General features: G+C 41.1%; 1 protein-coding gene across 1 annotated transcript in view; it reads right to left on the bottom strand.

Moving 5' to 3' along the window:
- The window catches only part of ctnnd2b (catenin (cadherin-associated protein), delta 2b), a gene marked incomplete at its 3' end in the record, with an annotated part of 156874 nt that overhangs the window by 18817 nt on the left and 120643 nt on the right, over positions 1–17414 (bottom strand). Inside the window, exon 15 of the mRNA XM_080503751.1 lies at positions 4436–4622. Coding sequence (XP_080359877.1) covers positions 4436–4622 — 187 coding nt within the window. The remainder of the gene's footprint in view (positions 1–4435; positions 4623–17414) is intronic.

Raw genomic sequence — 17414 nt, 5'->3', positions numbered from 1 at the left:
ATTATGATCTGTCAGTGTGAAGAATCTAAATATTGAGATGAGAAAAAAAACAAAACACCACAAGGGAAAAGGTTGTGTGTCTACAAGGAAGATTTTCAAACAGAAAACAGGGAAAATGTTTGCACACAGAAATATCAGGAGCAGGACCCTTCTGCATGCGGAAGATTTTACATGAAGAAACACTACAGATATTTTCAATCAAGAGACACACTGTTCTGTACGGCTTCAGTACACTATTTCATGTTGTAATTGGTATAATGGGCATAAAGCACATACTCCACTCTGCAGCTAATGCCATAAATACATTTTGCTTTACAAATGTGGCACCTCTTCCAAATACACTATTTACACTATTTTCCAAAATAAAGTTAAAAAATATTTATTGTCAAGAAGTTTGGTTACAACAAAGAAATATTGGCGCCAAGTCCTAATGTCTTTACCGCAGATGATGAAACATTTTACTGTACATAATACGTTTTGATTTGATCCTTCAATGTGTTCACAAGAAGTTTGGTCACCTGTGGTATTGGTGCCCGCATTCACAGGTGTGTATGAGTGAGCCAGTTGTTGCTGGAAACTGCTATTGCCTCTGATTTTTCTAGTTTGGACGTACTAAGAGAAAATGGAAGAATAATGGAAAACTGTTCTTTATTCTATTTTTATGAAAAAGGAGACTCTTTATTCTATTCACACACTCATTTCGAGTGAAGTGAGGTTTTTATTTACCGACATGGTGAACAGTATGATAAGTATCCAATCCAGAGGACGCTGGTCTATCTATTCACGACAAACAGCAACATGCATAACTGTACCACAGAGAAGCTAATGTGTGACCACCATAGGCACCAATGCTAGACACTCAACAGTTTTAATTACTGTGGGATATCCCTCTTAATCCACTATGGCAGCACAGAGAGGCTGACAATCAGGTGCTCTGCCCTGGGACCCTTTACAGCCTTTATGTATGCCGAACCTTGCACAGCTCATCTTTAATCACTTGGCGAACGAGCTAAACTGTCCTCGGAGGGGAGTGGACACCTCCGCCAACAGGGGGGGACAGCAGGCTAATGCCGCTTTCACCAAGTGCTCTCTGCAGATTTTCTGCTGGCTTGCAGTGCAGGAGGCATCTTGTTTTTTTTAAAGATAAAAAAAAAAAAACATTGCGGGGGTTTAAAGATAAAACCAATTTCAAATTCTCACACACATTGTACTAAGCAGCCCTGTCTCATACCAATTGTTAACGAATCCTTGGTGAGGTATTTTCTCTCAGCAATTTGTTTTTAATCTCCTTTTACTCATAAGGACAAAAACATTTCTGATCATATGTGCCCTCTACAAATCTTTTTGTCCTTTTACTCATAAGGACAAAAACATTTGTGATCATATGTGCCCTCTACAGGAAAAACATCTTCAGTAGTGTATGATCCCAGGAGAAGATGGTACACTCCAGATTTTTGCCTTCTTTTAAAGCTGCACAGAATCGCCTTTTTTCTTCTCTGGAAACACGCACATGCACACACATACAGATTAATAAATACACATTGACAAAGACACCCCACCCCCAACGAAGGTAAAAAAAAAAACAGTGACAAAATTGAGATTATTAAGCAGGACTGCTTTTAAGGAGCACACCATGTCAGTCGCATTTTGATGGTTTGCGTCATTCTGTGTTCCCAAGCACACATTTATAGTGAAGTTAACACAGACGTGGCTACTTTTAGTGTGCTGTCTCACCCACACAGATCTTTTAGTAAGCAATGCATTGATGGATCAGACAAAAACCCCTGCTGCCTCTCTATGAAAGACCGTGAGAGTCGATGCTTCTTTCTGCACGTCATTTCAGTGGGACTCGCAGAGGGATGTGCTTTCAATGTCAATTCAGCTATCATCATGTCAGAGCAAGCATGTGAAGACTTATAAATGTGTCTTGAAGAGACAGACGTTGCACACAAAGTAAACATCTGACTCGACTGGATCACAAAGGCTGCCTTCACACTTTTTCATATCAGAAAGCTTTATAATCTGTCCAAGAAAGATGGTGGGAGCACCGTACGTGTCAAGTCCAGCAAAAATGGGTTGCCAACTTGATATCATTTACTATAAAACATGTTTCACGTCTACAAATGTGTACGTATGTGTAGATGCAGCGAGCCTGAGATGAGATGTGGGAGAAGAAGAAGAAGGGGATGAAGTCGGGCTAATACCATCGGATGAGAAGAAAAGGAGTAATGGGACAAGGTGGGGACTGTGCAGAGGAGAGAGCGACTAAAGAGGGAAGAGAGAAAATGAGAATGTGAGGAAGATAATGGGAAATGGGGCGGGAGAGAGAGCACAGGTGGTCAGTGATATACCAAACCCGCCATGAAATATTCAATCTTTAATCAGACCCCCAGCATTCCCTAACGAGGCGTGAGAAAGATGAATTAGCCCCCCCCCACCGAATTTAGGGAGCGCGCACACACACACACAGCTTTGTGCTGGCAGACAGTATGTATAGTTGTTTTACACCAAGAGCGGCTGAGACACATTGCGGATAAGATTAATGGGCCCACACATGCAGGTCGAGACAAAACAAAGCCATGCGAACACACATAGACACAAAGGGAGATGCTAATACTCATTTCAACTCGAGCTGCACTCTTAAAGAGGCAATATTTACAAAACTCTGATTCCCACTGTCAAAAAATGCAATGAATGAATGAATGAAGTGAGTTGTCACATATTTAAAGCAAACTTATTTGTAGTAACTGCTGCCTGTGTGCAGGAATAATGATGGACACGTGAGATTTACTCAAATGAGACGTAGGTGAAAAGACAAATAGGTTTTAAGCAAACTTGTCATTATTCCGATGAAAAGGTGTGTTTTTCTCTTTTGATGCTCCAGTGTTTGATGGACGGGAACGAACAGTACATCAAAAAATGTCTGGTACACAGCGAGACACGTCTGCGTGAGAAATATTCATGAGCTATGAGTCAGTCGCAGAAATTTCATCATGCTGTCCTGGAAATACTGAAAGAATTCAAAAAGCATCACGGCAATACTCATTTTATTTGGAGAAATACCTAAAGTGGCACTTTATATGGCATGTCCATTATCACCATTTTCACCAGTTTCTCCAAGTATGACATATAGGAGAAGATGGTCTTTCTGTAGAATATCAAAGAGACAACGTGTTTGTGTTTTTAATCACTTGCATCACAGCAAGATGTTCTCCTTTGGATTTATATCTGGTTTTATTTGACAGCTTAAAGCTGAAATAAATCAAAATAACCAGTAGTTCACAGAACGACGACGGTGAGAGAAAAGTTACATCAGACATTTATTTTTTTCTTGTTTCTGCTTTACTACAGTAAACCTCTCCAAAAACCTGACATCAAAGTTGGGAAACACTTTGAGAACTTTTGGAGTTAAGAAGCCAAAATCGAATCACAAAGAAGCTAAAAAGACCTACAGCTAAAGATTTAGTTACATATAGACTCTTGGTGCAAAACTGGAGGCTGCCAGGATGTTTTGCAGATAATCTATTTTTGACTTAAACTTCACAGCGCGTTTGCATGCCAATAAAGGGTAGAAGCTTTAGTTGTATTGGGAAAGTATTGATTACGATCAGCAGAAAGTATTGGCTTTGGTGTTATCGTCCAGCAATTGAAAGTTTCACACAGCCAATGTCATCCTCTAACAACAACACTTGCCTATTTCTTATGTATGTGTGGAAGCGCACATACTAGCCCCCATATATAGGGTAATAAAGAGGCTGAAACACTGGAAAAGGCACCTGCTATCAGTTAAACTGCCCTGATGGCAATGCTGTTACACTGGATTATTAGATGCTACCTAATTAAATGTGTGTCAGCGTGTGTGATATTGGACAAAAGGTTTGGTAGAACCTGAGCACGTTGTCAGCTCGTCACTAAACTAACAGCCATAATGTTCCATTCAGGCCACTTGTGCCAATTTTCGCTGATAAGATATGTAAAAATGCAGGAATATCAATCATCACTTTGATTTCAGTCGCAGCTCCATTCATGTCCAACATGCTTGGGTCCCGGGCCAAGACAACAAGAAATAAATCTGTGTCACAGTCGTACTACTTCCAGACTGCACTGTAGAGCAAGCGTCATTTCTCAAGTGAGAAAACGAAAAGCCACCGCAGCTCTAAAGCCAAATGGTGAGTCATTTTAAACGCTTCATCAGTTCTCTGCGTGTAGAGTGATAAAAATAACACCGACTACAAAACTAAAAATAACAAGAGTGTTTTGAACTGGGAAAGACTTTCTTCTTGGTTTGATTGTTAATGGCACGCTGTGAAACGCTTCTTTTTTTTTTCTTGCTAAAAGCTAAATTACATGTGATTTTTAGAAATGAGAATGAGTAAAATACCAAAGGGATGTAAGGAAAAAGAACACATGAAGTTGTGGTGACGAGGAAACTGACCGGAGACAGCCTGTGGCGTTGCGGAGGACCTGGGATGAGTGTAGGTGCAGCTTGCGGTCCTCCTGTGTGTGCGGGGACGTGTCCCAGCCCGAGTGGGGAATGATCACAGCGTTGGTCAGCACGGCCAGGGCGTCCTGGATGATGGGCATCTTCAGGGCGTCACATGACGACAGGTTCCACAAAACACCTGGGGAGGACAGCAAAGGAGATGGAAAGATTAGAAAATGGTGGGGGGAAGAAACCACAATGAACGCTTCATCGTTTATAGGGAGCAGCATTGTCAAAGATGGAAATACAAAAATCAAATGATGTTGTTGAACGTTTTGTGAACTGCTAAACAAGAGAACTGGACAAAAAAACATTTTCACTTGAGTGAACTTGATTTATGAAGAGACTGTAGTGCCACAAAAACATGAGGAGGTTTTGGTCCAACACTTATTGACCCTCAAAATAAATTTAAAAAAGTATATATTTATAAAAAAAAACAACAACCAAAAAACACAATTTATAACAAATAAAATTTGGTTTGAGACTCACAAAGTTAACATACATTACATTTAATTTACTTAGTGCCGCTTTCAGTTGAACGGTTGGAGTCCAGGCTTAATTAATGATTCGACACAAAAAAAGATTATATATATATATATATATAAGTAAAAGTACAAAACTGAAAAGAAAAGCTGTAAATCACACTGTTTAATCATATCAGAAAAAGCCTAACACATTTTCAATCAACTTGATTGAACATAAAAAGGGAAGATTGTGGTAAATTATGAAAAATCTGAATGCCAAGTTTTGGGATTTGTTGATGTAGAATGGATGCAGGTTGTCCTCTGCATTTTAAGTTCAGTGGAGTTTGCATGTTCTCCCTGCGCATGTTAATGGTCACTATAAATGTTGTACAACATTTTTTATTTTTTATTTTCTTATCACAGCATTGCCAATCTTGCCTTTACGTGGAGTCAGCTGGTATCATCTCCAGCTGACCACCACCTTAATTGGTGCGTTTGTCAGTGGAGGACGGGTCAGTGGGCTCTCACTACTGCAAGAACCCGGGTATCAAACTCAGATCATTTACTGATGAGCGCTAATTAAAAACATTACTTTAAAAGGTCCTGCTAAGTGTCTATTTAAAGGCTGCTTGATACAATTAGCATTTTCAATGATAGCGTTTAATTTGCCTCCAAAAATCACCCCATTGGCTTCTTTTCCAAAACGAATTGTGATTTTAATGAACACTGCTCTTTTTTCCCCCTCCTAAGCAATGAAATCCATTAAACCAAGTTGACCAAAACAGCTGAGAGAAAAATGTAGTTACTAGCTGCTGCACACAGTGGAGCATTTAACTACTGAAAACAGGGGTGAAGGGAAAGTCAATATTGGACTTCGAGTCACCATTTCCAAATGCATTTTGTTCCACTGCTGAATGTGTAAAGAAGACAGCGGTGGCTGAACAGCTGCAGCCTTCTGCTCTTCATTGTGCCTCGCTCTCTGTCTCTGTTTCGCTTATGATTTCAAAGAAAAATGCATTGATGTTATTTTTCTTTTTTTTTAAATCTCTCAGAAATACTGAATGTTTTGTTTGCAAATTGAACTTTTTGAAGAAGAGTTTTCTGTTGGTGTTCAAAGAAGCCAAACATTTTTCTCCCAAAAAGATATTTGACAAACTTCTCCTCGTCTCGTCGTCTTCCCCTCCAACTCGAATTTCATGATTTTTTGTGTTTTTATGACATTTAAAAACAATATAAATACAATGTTTTCTGACTTTCTACATAACTGGGTAATTTGCGCACACTATTTTCTTTTGCTGATTTCATTTTTTTGTCGCGTGACGAAAAACTCGGCAGGTCACAAGTTGGAGACCTGCTGCGGTCATGAGATTCTCCGCCTTTGTTCTTGGGGAAGTCACTCGGCCATTCTTGTGCTTCGAGGAAACGAGCGGTGCTGCTTCAATGAGAACTTGCAACGTCCGGTCGGCTGTCCTGTCTACAGATGAGGAAGGAAAACGCTCCATGTGGGAGGGCTGGACAATGTGCTCAAAAGCCAAACCATTCAGAAGGGAGCACCCATTCACACGTTCCATCGCCTTTTCTTTTTCTAATTAGCTTTCAGTTGCTTGTGTGTGGTTGCTATTCATGCACACATATCTATAAAATACACACCGGTGATTGCTTTTACATTCACATTTTTTGTATGGCATCTAAATTGTTCGGTGCTGATTTTTATTAAATTAATGAAAATCTACAATTACATAATTAGTAGCAATGGGTGATCATACAAACACAGAAACAAATTCTCAACCCGCATCCAGCATTGAGCCTCTTTAATTATACAGGAGTGATGCATTTCAAATGTTATGCTAATCATTCAAAACATAACCTCTGATTTATCGCGTCGGGTCGCCATTGTGCTGCCGTAATTAACTGGAAATGTTTGAGGAAAAAGAGTATTGAAGTACTGAAGGCAGTAAATCACTTAGTCCAAATTTCTCTGCTCCTCTCCCCTGTTCTTAATCCTCACCTGAATCCAACATACTGTGATCACCCAACCAAGGAAATGGAGTGATTTTCCTCTTGCCTGCCAATTACTGTCCAGTCATTTTACAAACCCCCCCTTACTCCCAACACACGCGCATCAGTATGCATGCGTGCACACATGCACATGCACACGCACACACACGCTTTCAAGGAAAAAGACAAAAGGTAGACGTAAAATCACCACTTTTTGTTGTGAAACACTTATTTCTTGAGCACGCACGGCGGCTGGAGGTCAGCAAGAACTGTGATGTGGTGTGTAGCTCCTCAAGGTCATCATTATGTGTGTATTTGTGTTTGTGTGTGTGTGTGTGTGTGTGTGTGTGTGTGTGTGTGTGTGTGTGTGTGTGTGTGTGTGTGTGTCCTAATCTCTGTACTCATAATTATACGTTTGCACATTTGAGTGTCCACCTCAAGTCATATCTGCACTTATCTCCACCGCTGCTTTATGGTTGTAATTATAGCAGTAGTTATAGTAAGACATGCTATCCTGAGATCTGTGTGTGTGTGTGTGTGTGCGTGCGTGTGTGTGTGTGTGTGAGGCATCCTTCCCTCAGAGCCTTGTTGTTCACCCTCTGCTCAACAGCAACTGTGTAATTACAGCGTCTGTTATCTGGTTGTGTGGGTTTGTATGAATTTGTTGGTGTGCGTGTTTGAGAGCATCTAAGCCCCTTCAACAAATCAGCCTTGACCCCGTTAGCCATTCGGACTCTTGTGTGTCTCAGGTGAGCAACATCTGTTTTGTGATTATAAGGACTTTGTGAACATCAAGCTTCGTTCCCCATGACCATAATTATCCATGACTGTCATGTGTACAAAAGGGAATAAACTTATCTCCTGTTTAAATAGAAAAAATACACTAGTTGCATTCTTATTTGTATTATGTCAGGATTCAGTAAAGGATGTAATACTGACTATACATCCATCCATCTACACGTTGACTTTACCACTTCATTCATCCACAGAACTACGCAGCCCTCCTCTCTTTAACAAGTAAACATCTGTTATCACACCCAACTTTCTCAGGTCAAACTGGCCAGTTTTGACTGTTTGATATGAAATGATCACTGAATGTTCCACTTCCCTTTTTGAGAGAATTTATTTTGAACACATTTATACATATTTTACAGTACTGTACGACAGACCTCATTTAAATAAAGTTACACCAAATTTGGAATAATATATACTGTAAATGTTAATGACACGCACACAAATTCAATTAATATAGTTAGAATTAATTTGCAGAAAGCATGGTATAGATCCATCCATGTCATTTTCAGATGATTATCCAAAAGAAAAGCAACAGAAGAGCACAATAATTGTAATTATATTTGCACCATCAGAAATTACCTTGAAATTCTGATCACATCGTACGGGGTGGTGTCGTCCAATGTTTAATTCTATCATAATCCATGTAAACGACGCATCAGGTGACTACATTTTGTGACTTTAGCTCACCTCAAGTCATGTCGTGAATGTGTGACACGGCGGTGATTTTAAAAAAGATGGCGGGAGCACAAGTAAAGTAGTGGTCGCAGAGTAAGCCGTGCCACATGACGCAATAAAGAGCAACCTGTGCCCGTCTCCTCCTAAGTATATTTTGAACCAAGAGATAGTTTCTTTGATGTTGCAGTTTAAAAAATAGAAAGAAGAGAAAAAAGAAGCACCATAATCACTCAATCTAATTCCATTTTTGATACTGGGTGGGCTTCCGGGTAAAGCCGGATGTAGAATTGTGTCAGCATGTCACAAACAGCAAATGTCACAGTGCAAAGCATTATGGGAATTATCCAGCCATATAAATTGGGTCATATCTTGGTGCATATAAATCGGCACAATATTCTGATTACTTTATTCCGTGGTCACGTAAATGGGGCAATCTGATGCTAGATTTAGAAAACATTTAATCAGATTGACGAAAACATATAACCATATAAACACAGCTCGCGTCTATTTGGCTAATCCCATTCACAGCCAGTCAATGATAATTGCACAAACTCTATTGTGTTCTTTTTGAAAAAAAAAAAAAGTAGCCCTTTTGAGCTCTTGGCTGAAATAATGTCGTAGCCACTTTTAAATAAATGCAGCACACATGGTGCTTTAACAGATCCCTGTCGTGATGAAACCAGGATTCAAACCTGGGTTGTGCCCACTTAAAGTCAGGACTGAACCATTATAGAGGATGCTGAAAGTATCAAATAAAAGAAACAAACACAATAAGAGATCCAAATAGCTGACAGTTGAACAATCGCAAGCCGACCGAAGACGGCTGAACAGATGGAAGAAACAGAGCTGAACTAACAAGTAAACTGAGGAGCACACTGGCAAACAGTGAGTGAAAGAGCCAGGCTCGATAAGCAGTGGAGTGATGAGGAGATGATTAGCAGCTGAGGAAGCAGGAGAGCTGAATGGGAAGCAGGTGTGTGTAGTAGTGTGAAAAAAAGCACGGCGAGAGGAGAGGGCCGCACCCACGGCGGCACACAGGAGGAAACAGAAGAAAACGCACCACGACCAGAGATGTCGCATGAAGAATGTCGTAAATGACATTGTGGATTCATGTGTTTCTCATTTATTTGAACTCTTTGCGAGCAAAAAGCAGGCTGAAAGAATCTTGTGATGAATTACGATTGAGCCTTTGTTTGACATAACCTGATTATTTTTGAGGCAAAAAGCAATTCCAGCATGCACAGCCATCTCATATATACTGAACAACATGTTCTTCAGATTTCCTTTCTTTTTATTCTAATTATTCAGAAAGCATCTCACAGATGTCGGTTTTGTCTGTTAAATTACCTTCAAATCATGCATAGCTAGTTATCGGTTGTCCAAACCATTATTTACATGTTATTTGGAAAAAGCTAGACCTAATTAATATCAGTAAAAGACTGGCTGAGACAGTACTGGGGTTGATCTTTGTGATGGAAGAGAAGAATCACATCCTGTGAGATCTCAATAAATTCATTGAGTGATGCATTTAGCGTCCCGCGGCTAAAGAGTTTGGAACGCAGCATGTGTTTCTCCACTGTTGTAACAGATATTACACTATATCCTGTAAACACAAATAGTAATGTTTTCAGCAGCATAAAAATATATTTACACATTCCTGTAATTATAGGGCATCTACGGAAAAATCAATAATAATCTGCCGTTGTTTTCAGTCATGGAATCAGTAAAGTCGCAAGCGCCGCTTAAAATCCTACAGTCACTCACTAAAGTGAAGATGAGCATCAGTTGCATGGCTTTAAAATGATCATGCTGGTTCAATCAGTAAACCAGTGACTAATAAAGATGCACATGCACAACATCAATGTGCTGCATGATGTCATCCTGCAGCTGCAATAAAAAGATGATATTTTTACTATCTCGAGTAAAGTCAGCTGTGTGCTCGGCGCCGCTATTCGCCGTGCAGAGAGTGACATCATCTCCCCGAAGTGAAAGGCGGTGGAACTGTATCTTTGATCTGAACCACATGATCACAACTACACAAGCCGTCTCACTAATATACTGTACACTGACACACATGGACATGCAGGCATGCAAAAAAAACAAAAAAAACACCATCCAACATCCAAGCTCTCAGAGGTTGAGACACATTCACACACGCCATCATGAGTGTGTGACAGATGAAGGAGGTTAATTGCCTCAGCCTTACATCATGAGTGGCAGCAGGAGGTTATGAATGCTCTGTTATACAGAGAGAGAGGAAGCGAAGATGCTGGCTATTTTTCTTTGTCTCTAAAGCCATTTCTCCTCTGTCATTGGCAGCACACTTTCATCTCTTCCTGCATTATTCTCTCCTCTGCAACATTTCAGCACATTTTCTTGTTTGCCTCCTGATCTCCATGCGATTTAATTTTATTTGTTCTCTTAGTGCCCTGTTGTGAACCACTATGGATTTCTTTGAGCAAGTGCGTGTGCCGTTGTGCACTTGTTCTTAACTTGTGTGAGAAAGTTAAGCGATACATATTTTCACCAGTGAATACTGATAACCATTGCAGAACAGATGTGAGTAAGGCCAGGATTATCCTCCTCTCAAATTCCACATATTACAAATGCACAGTTCTCTTTACACACTAAAGATTACAGCCTGATTACAACATGATTCATACATATTATAACATTACGCAGCATGATTAGGTTCATGGTAAACTCTTCTGCTCAGGGGTGGATACTCGCCCTATATCTGCATCAATGTCCCAGTGCTGTCAGCTGTCAAGTCTTAGAATGAAAAAAAAAAAAAAAAAAAGCACACATTACAATCACAATCTCTATAAATAGAGGGCATGGATGTCATTAGGCCTCAGAACAAACCCAATGACCCTCTATGAAGCAGCCTTTTCTTCTTTTTCTCAACTGGAAACCTACTATTACTGCAAGTCGCAATCAGCGGCGCCTTCAGGAGCTGCTCGCATTCAGGTGATGTACGTAGCATCTCAAAAGAACCCACACTGGCAGCGTGACCTTGAAAGCTGCGGGGTGTCTTTATGATGACAGAGAGAGACCACCCTCCTCTGACAGGCACCGCCACCACCAGCCTTCTGAGTGGCTCTGCTTCACACGAATCATTTTGCACAAGTCAGCAGAAAAAAAAAAAAAAATCTGATGTCACCTTTTCTAATTGCTGTCATTTTATGGGGAAAAAGCCACAACCCCAAAACAAAATGGAGAAACCAGATGAAGGAGCTCTGAAGATCGGTGACAGAACTGAGCTTTGCCGCTGAAAGTTTTCCAGCAAACATGTTTATCCACTGTGTGACACAGATGAGACATTTCATCGACAAGCAAGGAGGACAGCTCCACCACGCTGCATTATTTGAGGGATATGTATTACTAAATCAGATTTAAAGCTTTGATTTCTGTTAAATACTGACTCAAGCAACATACTTTGGAAACTATTTGTGCAATGTATAGGTCAGAAATTCATATATATATATTTTTTTTTTTAACAATTCCTGTAATATCTGCACAGAGACTGAGAAAGCACTGCTTTAATAGATTTATAATGTACTCACCTCTATCATCTATATCAACACACTGACATAGATTGCACTTACTAATATAGTTATGATCAAATATGACTAATAATCGAAGAGTTGGTTGTATTTAATTGCTTGGTCTGCACAGGCCTAAAGCATTGCATTAATGAGCCTTGAATAAGTTATATTTAGACTTTTTGGGTTTTTTAATGGCATTGTCATTGGAGGCTGTAAACACGATCACATTGGATTGTTTGAAACTCATGTCAAGGCCAATCAAAGCTACTGAATATCAAACTGTATGAAATATTTCAGTGTAATGTGAATATGGCGTATGGATCTGGAAGTCATATGAATGTGTTTGTGTTTCCATCATGTGTTTCAATCCGGTGGTAATGAAAGGGAATGTTATTTACCTACAATTAGGAAACAGGCTAACACTTACTTTTTCCTGATAAAGAAACAACTGAAAATAAATCTAGTTTAAATCCACACAAAAAAATAAGCTAATGAGCTCAGCATAACTCAGGGGAACAACACTGCAGTCGGTGTAATTAACGTCTGCTATGAAGCATCCTATCTTTATATACTTGAGCCTTTATTTGGAATGCAGAAAACACATCTTTTATTTGGCTACCTCAGGTGTGTTTCTCATTTCAAATAGCCGCTCACTGTTTATATAAGGTAGTTTGAAGATTTTCTGGCATGCTTAAATAACTTTTTCCATTGAGTAAACTCCATTTTTTAAAATTCCTTTTCAACCCGAGTGTGCTTCACTTTTTGAAGTCATTCTTCAACCATTTGCCTCAGTTGAACTTGAGAAGCCTTGCTGTTGGATCACTTCCAGACTGCTAAGGGTTCCTATCATGGTTTGAGTCTGACAACTTCCCTATCTGCTTCTCTGGAGCCGGCGCCAAACGTGAGCGGTCCAGACCTGTCGCTTACAGTGATCTGTGCAGCTGTGACTGAATGAGAGAGTTTTAAAGACAAGTGAAACCACAGCTCCTGACAGCACGCTGATTTTCAGAGTAAAAAGAGGAGTTTGAAGAAAGTGCAGCGCTCCGTGAGTCATAAAGGGCAGATATCATGTTGTTAGCATTTATCTGCAGCAGAGTTTAATGTCTTAACTTGGGTTAAATGAACTTGGCGAGGCATTCAATGGCTACAAACGGAAAGGGATTTACTCTTGCACTTAAAATAACTAAAAGAATAGCAACAATTTTCACTACAATAGGGTCTCTTCTGTATATACACAATGGTCTATCGTAGGGGTCCTCAATTATCCCCCACCCCCCACGAGGATCAAAATCAGACCAGCATGCCAAACCAAAGGCTGGGTTTTTTTGCACTGTGTCAGTAAAAGTTGTTTTTATTGAGGATGTTTTAGCTGATGTTACCATTAAATTCATTCTTTCACCAATCGGTGAAAAAACTGACAGCGATGGGGTGAAGAAATCCCTCTGATGTATCCTGTCATCTCAATCCTGAGGCCAAGATGTGCATCAGAGGGTCCGTTTCTGGATTATGTTTCTTTAATATATTCAAAAAGGCCTGATCAGACTGCTGGGCCTGTTTTGGCACACTGACAATATCTTTGCTACCCGTGCTAGGATCAGTTCATCTAAACATGCTTGAGACTGCATGACAACTGCAGTTACGTAACAATAAGGCATGAACCACAGCGCCAGACACCATAAATATAAAGCCTGTTTTCAACCTGGATTACACTTAGAAAAATACTGTAGATGACAGTCTACACATTACCTTGGATTATTTCAGGATGAGGTCCTTGTTTTAGTATATGTCTGGATGTATGGTTAATGTTGTTGATCTGTATGAGTTTTTAATGTTTTTTGATGGCTGCAAACTCATTCCTTGAGGGGACAATCATTTTATGACCACATCACATGGTGCTGCCATATGTATGCATGGTGAGTCATTGCAGTGCAACGTGAATACAGTGAGTGATTGTTACTGTCTGCTGTTTCTGGTTGCCAAAAACCTCTGCCAATCTGTCAATGAAGACCAGAATATAAAACATTTGGACTTAATTTTTGTATTTTGACAATACAAGCGTAATATTTGTTTTGTTGTCGCTGACAGAATGACACAATTATTGATGCAAGCCATTGAAACACAAACACCAGTAACTTAGAAGTAACCTTATCATAAATATCCTAAATATTAATGCCATGCTCTTGATTAATTTTGTGTTGTCACCTTAGTATTGTTGTAGTTCTGATATTAAACCAGGGCCTGAGTGACCTTGAGTCATGCGGTGTGTGGTCAGTTAGTAGAGTATGTACAGTCTGTTTACTGTGATGGCGGCTCGGGATCCCTCAGCGACGCACTGCTTTTTGCACGGTGAAAAGCAATCCCCTCCATGATGTCTGTGGGCAGCTTCAAGCAAACCTGCATAAGCTCCCTCGCTGGTTCCTTGAGGTGTCCTCTACCCTTTCGGGAGTTCCATGAAGACCAGGTTGTCCTGCATGCTCTGGCTCTGGAGATCCAGCACTGACTCCATCTTCTTATTCTCCCCTGGTTCATCCTGCTGCGACTCACTCTCTGCCACTGAAGCCAACTGCTGCTGGCTAAAATCGAGTCCCGTAACACCTCAAATCTGTGGCGAAGTACCTCTACTAAGACCAGCTGGGCATCGAAGCTGGACAGTTTATCATTGCTGAAGTCCTGAATGTCCTTGCAGTGCTTGTTCTGTGGTGAAGGAGCCGGTGAGTGGTTCCTCTTGGACGGTGCAGCCTGTGTCCTGTTGCAGTTGTGACACTCGTCCAAGAAATCCTTCAGCTATTGGACCATGTCCTTGTCCACAGTTTGAATAAGAATATAAATATAGTAAATGTTTTGTGTGAAGAAACTGTGTCACCTTCAACTAACCTACTGAAGCTTAGTTACTGTGGCAATAGCAAGTGTGAGAGTTGTCGTTTACAGCTGCCATGTTGGATTTGCACTTGATCGTGCAAAATCACTTGTGCTCATTACCAGAGCTAAACATCTACAACTGCGAAACTGTTTCGCTCACATTTCTTATCGGAGGCACTAATTCTAAAAACGTATCCCCAAGCAGGGTTACATAGTATTTTTATCTAACTCCTAGAACTGAAGGTGTTTAAAGCAAACATGCCGAATGCACACAAATGCCGTGTTTAATCTGCAGAGGTAGAGTACACCTGCTGTTTTATGTTGGCTTTATTATCTCTAAATAATCAATTTTTAGCTCTGAACAGGGAACAGAAAAAGATTAAGGGTGCTTATTGGACTTGAAGAAGAAAGGCGCAGAACAACAGAGGACAACAACCTTGTTTGTGACTTTTTGTGCCATCAAGCAATGAGTGTGTGTGTGTGTGTGTGTGTGTGTGTGTGTGTGTGTGTGTGTGTGTGTGTGTGTGTGTGTGTGTGTGTGTGCGTGTGCGTGTGTGTGAGAATGAGCCCTTTGTGCATGTTTGTTTGAGTGGAGCTGAATCTGAGGCTGGCGAGGCAGACAGCTTGACTTCCCACTGTGATCCTGATTCAAAATGCTCACCAGGGAGAGAAGAAAAGCCGGAGAGAGCAGGAGATACGGAGCGGGAGTGGAAGAAGAGGGAGACAGAAAGGCAAAGAGGACAGCGGAGAGACACGAGAAGAAGGAGAGACCAATTACGAAAAGCTAACCACAGAGGGAGTGAGAGAGGCAGGGAGACAGAGAGAGAGTCATTTCCTCCAGGCCTTTGAGAAAGAGAGGAGAGGAGAGCGCGGTCTGTCGGCGTCCGGTCGGTCGTTCAGCTGATTAATTTGTGACAGGAGGGATTTCTGCGCTCCGTGCCTTGAATTGCTGCTCTAATTTATATGGTAATCTTCTTTAAGACCCTAGCAGCATACAAAAACCCTTTTATTTCCATCTCTGCTAAGCCTAAACCCCTTTTTCTAGAGTCTCCACTCACATATGCATCCATGGAAAAAGCACACGTGGGTCATACGCTGCAGCAAATCTGACTGTACGTGGGAGTTGTGAGAACCCTTCTCAATTTCACTTTGCTGATAAGATTTTCCTTTTAGTATTCATGACTGTGTCCTATTAGAGCACATAATGCTTAAAATGTTTGTCCCTCACCAGAATCTCACGGCAGACTGATGTGTGAAGTACAGCTGTAAATAATTCACAGAGAGGAGAGAGGCTCAAGGGCAGCTTTTGTCAGATGCAGAGGCAGTTTTTCTTTAGTACGATTTACATGAAGGGAAAATAAGTTTGGAAGTGATGGCTAAGCGAGACACTCGTATGGAGTGGAGAGGACTGCATACTCTGAGGAGTTCCATTTTTGAGATATGAAATATTATCCTGTTCATTTAAGAGACTTCAAACAACAAACTTGGGAGCAGTCGCTGATGTTTGTTTGCACGGCACTAAGAACTGAAAGCGAGAAGGAAATTTAAAAAGGGGTGAGCGATAGCGCTGCTTCTCGATGAGCCTCAGTGTTGTTGACACAAGGGTCACCTTCACCTGGTAGTTGGATTAAAAAAAAAAACCTCATTAGCTGCACGACAGATAATCATTTGAATGATCGAGACCATTGCTGCTACGTGTCCTCAACTATTATATGTATCTATATAAAACTCAGTCAATATTTAACTTTGCTAACGGTTTTATCTTATTATGAAATAAATCATGCTTTCAGTTCCCATCATGTGAATCACACACTAGTTCACTTAAGTGACAGTCACAACCCGCCGTACTTGCAAGTGCGCGCTGTCTACCTCCAAAAACGTGGCCAAATTTGGGGGATCCGTAGGAGGTGAGTCCAGCCCTCCGTGCGCATTTGGAGCACGCAGACACGCCGTACCAATTTTCGTGCATGAGAAACTTTAGCTGCGTTCGGGCTACAGATTCACCCCTGTACGGGTGACGCACTGCCTTCTACAGCCAATGCGCGCACACACACGCATCTACGCACCTACAACTCACTTGCCACTTGTGCAACGTATGCTGCACGCAACCGCTCACGGCCAGGCGTGTCGTGCGGGCCACGTGTATACAACTTTGCATTGACGGACTCCCTCCCTGCTCTTGCCACTCCCTCCCAATGTTTTCAGAAAAACGTGGCGGCCGTGGCCTCCCCAAAAAAGGTACGGACTAAATACACACAGGGTGGGTTGTGACCGTCGTTAACTCATGGAGTGCGTGTTTGGCTGCTCTGACTTGGAGTGGTCACAAGTACAAAGACACAACCAGGATCCAAACAAAGATGTGCCACACTCAAGGTTAATACTAACCCAACACTCCCCTGAAGGAGACAATCCTTGCTTCCACATCATTGCTACTTGATGAGCGTAAACCATTTCCTCAGACATAAAAATGTTCCCAGCTCGCTGGCTGATTATGTGGTTGCTTGTGGTATCCTTGTTCTCGGTGGGGCCCAGAAACTCGAGGTTCATCCCACAGTTCAAGCACATGCTCGCTTGATTAATTAATATGGATGT

This window comes from Blennius ocellaris, assembly GCF_963422515.1.
Source record: "Blennius ocellaris genome assembly, chromosome: 10".
Taxonomy (NCBI): Eukaryota; Metazoa; Chordata; class Actinopteri; order Blenniiformes; family Blenniidae; genus Blennius; species Blennius ocellaris.
The sequence above is the reverse complement of the archived record's forward strand: the minus strand, read 5'-3'. Positions and strand labels throughout refer to the sequence as shown.